Source organism: Onychostruthus taczanowskii, unplaced genomic scaffold, assembly GCF_017590055.1.
Source record: "Onychostruthus taczanowskii isolate IOZ18803 unplaced genomic scaffold, ASM1759005v1 scaffold83, whole genome shotgun sequence".
NCBI classification, from domain to species: Eukaryota; Metazoa; Chordata; class Aves; order Passeriformes; family Passeridae; genus Onychostruthus; species Onychostruthus taczanowskii.
The window spans coordinates 123,364-129,363 of record NW_024506221.1 but is presented as its reverse complement, the minus strand read 5'-3'; the positions used below and the strand labels follow the sequence as shown (position 1 = coordinate 129,363).

Genomic DNA, 6,000 nt, shown 5'->3' with positions numbered 1-6,000 from the left:
CAGAACTGAAAAAAGGCCATTCAAACAATAATGAAAGGAAACACATGGACAGCAGTTTTTAAACAGTTTTGGGCTATTGGAAATAATTCAATGAGCTTTAGTCAAGCTGCAGTACAAGCATACTGAGATGCGACCCAAAAAAAAAAAAAAAAAAAAGCATTTTTCATCTGGACTGTTTAATATATTTCAGGATTACAAAAAGGACATATATAAGAAAAGCGATAATTAGGTAAATTTGAAAAAAAAGAGATATCCTTCCTGCCCCTCTTGGATCATCTGGTGTTTGGAAATACAAACAACAGAGCAACGGTTACGTGGCACTGGTTCCACCATCTGAAATTACAGCAGGCAGAGGTAGCAATGATCTGGCAAGTTGAGTCCTGCTCCTTTCCAAAAGAAGTTTAATGGTGTTCTCAAGTGCAAAGGAATTGAATACACTGATCATGATTCCAATCTGGTAGAATACCAACTCAGAGGAAAAAGCTTACACTGTACTCCCCCATTAAGCACAGTACAATGGGCTAAACCAAACACGTCATTGCTTTGTCCATCACTAGTATTTTACTTCCTCTTAAGAAGTTATTGAAGTCTACTAAAATAGCATATTTTAGTAAGCTCCCAGATTTTGTGACCTGCCCACTGGAATTATTTTTTGCTTCCAGCTGAAGGAGAGACACGGTTTTGTTGGTAGCAGTACCAGTTATTGCCAAGCACTAATCCTTCTCCCGTTATTAATTTTTCCTCAGGTAGGTATCTTCATATGTTATAAAGGTGACAGATGTTTAGTGCAGTTGTCCTCTGAAGCACAACATCCTGTAAGGCAAAACCACGCTTTCTAGAGGCTACCATCTCTCTCACCTCCCTCACTACCATTTTACTGTAGAACCTGGAGACTGCAGCATCAGTCTGGCTCTTGTACATAGTCTCTAGGACTTCCCATAGTGCAGACTGTACATCCTTTGACTGCCTCAGAATTCCAGGAAGTCTCTCCTCCTTCCCATCACAGCTTCAGCTGTGATGTAACTCAATTATACTGCTGCTGCCTCTCAGCTTTCCAGACATCCATGGGTGGATGGATATAAACTTTGTTTAGTAAACTCTACAAAAGAGTTTAATCAGCCTTAGGGATGACTACAGGCTCATTAACACTTGCCCATAGTTGAGCACTCAAAGTTGAGAGATGCCAGCTTAGAGCAGTAATGGGGAACCAACTACTCTGGCAACCTTCTGACTCTCCAGCTCACTCCCTATGGAAAAAAAGGTTCCATGAATACGTAAAAGAAGACAACACTTGCGCAGAAGCTTGGTGGAGAAGGGAGCAGCCTGAAGGTTGGGCAGGCAAGCTATCAACACCAGAGTTCAGTGCTGCAACCAAATGCCATTACCTTCATGTATTTTTGCACTAGGCATTGGAAAGGCTGAACCTCTAAGAAAACAGGCAATGTTATATAAAATATCATTCCGAGACCCTATGTTTACATGACACAACGTTTGAAACCTAAATGTTCATATTTGCTGCACAGGTCTTTTGAGTTAATGATTTAGTACATTAGCATTACATTGCCAATCCAGACAGAATGGGAAAAAATTACTTGTAGGAACAGATGCAGCTGTGAGAGACTGGAAGAACAAAGGAAAAACTGAGAGCCAGTAAATACAGGAGAAATTATGAAGATCACTAGAAGCTGGAAGGAAGAATGTGGGCCACAATAACTTTACAAAATGATGCTAGGCCATTACAGAGAAGGCAATGAGATTAGTACAAGCATATAGGGAAGGTAGTTCTTTTCTAAGAGAAGAAATGTCCTAAGAGAAGACAGACTTATAAGCCATAGCATCTGTCCTTGTCTTTAGAAAATAATTCTGTTCCTCACAACACTCCCACTGAAAAACGAATCCCTTGGCATCAGTGCTCAAAGTGTATAATAACCTACAGACACGTCCACAAATTCACTACACAGGCATGTCCACAACTGCTCTTGGAGCTTCCTGGGAATTCCCCTGGCTACTTACACTTTGGCAATTTTAGAAGGTCATGCTGGGTTAACGCCTTACGTATCCTGAGATCTGGATTTTAGCATGATGGTATCAGCACAGAGGATTGACTGCAGCTGCTCAAACCTCATGAAACAAAAATTTCAGTTTGCATCACTGAGTTATCACATAAAATGGGGGGCTGGATTGACAGAGCGCAATGAGTTAGGGATGGTGCCAAACAAGGAGCTGGTACTGCTAGGAAGAAAACCTTAGATTCTTAGTCAATGCCCAGAGACAGAAGTGTTTCACCTCACAAACTACTTCAGCAAAGTTCAAGTGTAAAGACATAATTCAGTATTTCCAACAGAAATTATTTTTCTTCTGTGAAAAGGTAATAAATGACATCTCACATTACACCACTGGGTCAATATATTACATTCTTTGCTCTGCTAAACTACATGATGATATCCTGGAACACAGAATCTAAGGAAGTGAAATTAGCTGGCCATCACTGCAGATGAAGTGTGGGTTTGTAAACAACTACATTTTGTACTTGCACTAAAAGAGACACTGCAATCTACCTCTGGCGTTTTAGAGCATTTAAGTTTCCATTAAATTTTAAGGTATTATTTAACTCAGGATGCTGACAAGAGAATTCCCAAAAATGCCAATCTACTTACACACTCCTGACTTGCTTCTTATGCTTGTGAAAATCTCAACCGCATGTAATAAAATTAAAAAATACTTTCTCATAAGAAAGTATGCTTCAGGGGATGACAGTGTAATGAAATATTTGCTATCACTCTACTGCTTACCAGTTTGTAACTCAAATCACAGGTTTTACAGGCTTGTATAAATAAACAGTGCAGGAAGAACCTATCTCTGTAACACAGAGCTAAAACAGTCTTCTATAAATGTTCTGAATAATTTCCTTCTAAATTTTAGCTCAGCCATTGTACACTGCATAACTGAAAAAAGAGATAGATACAAGATGCAATGAGGACACTTCGCCAAGAATTCTGTCTTTCTTAAGAATTTATGTGGACTACTAGATCCTAACAATTTAATTCTGCTAAAATCAATGGGTATTTTACTATCAGCTTCAATGACAAGAATATAAATAAAGGAATCATATTCAAATGGAACATGGAAGGACATAATAAAATTTCATTACCTGCATTCATCAGGGTTTGTACCTAAATTAAGCACTGAACCTATAATAAATAAGCACAAGAGCTTAATGTGAATAAGCCAACAATGCTAGGAAATCTCTATGTTTTGTCCTCTCCTTTTAGTTTTCAAGTACTTCTCTTGTAAGAGTCTACACAGGAGAAAATGACCAGGATGGGACAGATAGTTCTCTCTAATACAGAACAGATGATGGATGTATTCTCCAATTCTGATGTAAAGGCACAGCATGTTTCACATTGTATTCTGCAGATAGTATTCCAAACCCATATAATCTTGTATTTCATACAAATCAAAGGATATTTAGGAAAGTGAGTGTCCTTTACACAGTCTGAGGAGCCCAAGTAAAACAAATAGATTTAAATTATCACCAAAAAAATTCACATAATTTTCCAGAGAAGCATGGTAATAACCTATGTTTTTCACTGTCTTTCTATGAAAATATGAACTCTTAACCTGCAAGTTAATTATCTTTTCCAACTCCTACTTCACAAATATTGCACCACTCCAACTTTTTCATCTTTTACTTACTTTGGAATTTAGTATTGCTCGGAGTTCTTTTTCAATTATTCTACATTTGTTGATTATTTTAATGCACTGCAAATCTGCACAAGAGGAGCATCTACTCTCTCTCCAACCACAAAAATGACATTCCATTAGTGTCTGGCAACTTAATTACTGCATGTTTTGGGTTAAGACACAGAGTTACAGCAGGTAGATGAAAGAAGGTGTCTAGGTGCTTATGCATGTACACCCTCTTAATTCGTAAACAAGAAGTTAAAAAAAACAAACTACTCCACAACAGTATCTTCCCAGATTCTTCCAGCTTCTGGTATAAATTATTTAAAACTTAAATTCTTTCACTTCATCCACAATTCTGAAGACTGCTGGCTTTGTCTCTCTGTTCACATCCAAAATGTCTGGAGTAACGTAGTGGGGAAGTGAGAGACCACCAGAGGAAGACCCTATAAGGGCAGGCCTGTGATGAACAAATGCTGTGTACACCATGCATCCATAAAAACCACATGCAAATCCTGACAAGACAACTTCACAGCACATAATAGCCCAGTAACAGAGTTGAACTGAGGTCAAGCCTGGAATTACTGATTTTAATTGTCTCCTTCTAATTTTTTTTATCCTCCTGGCTTTTTTGTATTGTAAGATCACAAATAAGTTGTGTACATATTGGTTCTGAATAAAACACTGAAACATGAGTTTATTGTTTCTCGTTGTTGGAACTTCCTAGAGGAAAAATATTGCCAAAACAATTTAATAGTGTATTCAAAATTAAGAGTGCATTTTGACCCAAGTGACTATAAATTAACCTAAAAAAAAAAGAAGAAAGACAATAAATTCTTCATTTTCCAAACAAATCAGGAAAATAACTGCAACAAAAGAGCATTTCAAAGAGTCACTGAACAATACTGAGAAAGTATGTCTGCTAATCAAGGTAAGGACAGCTCATTCAGAGGAAAGACTTCCACAGCTTGAGGCTGGAAGCTGTGTTTGGAGAAATGTGCTGTAAAATATTAAAATATTTGAGCGTCGTTAATTTTTGATATACCTTCAACAAAACCAGAACTCCATTTCACTTCTCATAAGATTGTGACTTCAGAGAAGCAAGACATGTTTCCTGTAAAGCACTTGAATGATGTGTTTCAAATTTGTTTCAAAGGTGAAACTTTTCCCGAGATCCTCACATGTAGGATGGTCCTCATGCCTCACAGTGTTACTCAAGGCTGTTGCCAAATATCGCAGTACCAATTGTGACAACCACGGGAGAAAGGGGAGTTTTCACAATAGGAATTGTGCAATCAGATTAGCCAGTCCAAGGAGGATTATAAAGATGTGAATAATCAGTGCGGGCCACGTCAGCTGCCCAGCACGGTGCAGGGAGATCATGTAGATGAGTGATGGATACACGAACACAAAGGCCAGGCCACATGTTGCTCCAGAGTATCTGAGGAAAGGGAGGGAAGAGGAGAAGAAAAAAAGAAAAAAAAGAATTAATGCTTTGCATTTATTCTTATTTCTTGTTGTCATTTCCCCACGCCAAACCAATGAACAATCTGGAAGAATACTGACTATCTGCAATCAATAAACATCAATTTCTGTTCCTTACTGACCTCTACCTCCTTCACTAGCACTTAATTACCACTCTCTGTGTTGTTCAGCCCCCTGCTTGCTTGTACCGGCACTATGGCATGGCTCTGTCCTTTCAGCCACACCCTGTGATGCTGTTGGGGACCAAATCCCTTACTTAAGCCTTGATGCTTCTATCTTCTTTGGGGAAATTTGTCAACATGCAGCAGAAAGAGACGTAAGAGTGCATCCTCTATTACACATCTTTTACTGTCAGAACTGCAAATCTCATTGCACCCCAGCCATCTGAGAACACAGATTAAACCATTTAAATATAGAAATGTTTCTGAATCTGCAATTCTGATTTTAATTTATTTACTGAGCTTCTAGCAAATCTTCACACCTAAAAGGAACAAAATGTCCTTCTGGTAACATGATCAACCACAGCAAGGGAAACATTTAACTGTTCTTTTTCTAACCTATCCCTTGTTTACAAAAATTTTCTCATAACTTTCACCTACTAAGAAGCCAAATTTTGTTATTAAGTAACAACATATTTTGTTTCATATATTTGAACATTCCTTTCCAAGGAATGATCAGTCTGGTTGCAAGCATGCAAGTTAGACTGCATAAAGAAAATTTATCTGCTGGACACCCACTATTCAATGTGTTTGGTTACTATGCACAATATAGACACATCAGAAGAGATAAGCACCAGTTTGCAAACAGCGGTATGTATTGCACAATGTTTAA

The 6,000-nt window shown here is 38.1% G+C and overlaps 1 protein-coding gene across 3 annotated transcripts in view; it reads right to left on the bottom strand.

The window, feature by feature from the left end:
* Nucleotides 1–4,260: 4,260 nt before the first annotated feature.
* SLC38A9 (solute carrier family 38 member 9) overlaps nucleotides 4,261–6,000 on the bottom strand; it is a 44,615-nt gene continuing 42,875 nt past the window's right edge. For all 3 annotated transcript variants that reach the window (XM_041424594.1, XM_041424595.1, XM_041424596.1), the window contains one exon: nucleotides 4,261–5,125. In XM_041424594.1, coding sequence (XP_041280528.1) covers nucleotides 4,960–5,125 — 166 coding nt within the window. In that variant the 3' untranslated portion in view covers nucleotides 4,261–4,959. The remainder of the gene's footprint in view (nucleotides 5,126–6,000) is intronic.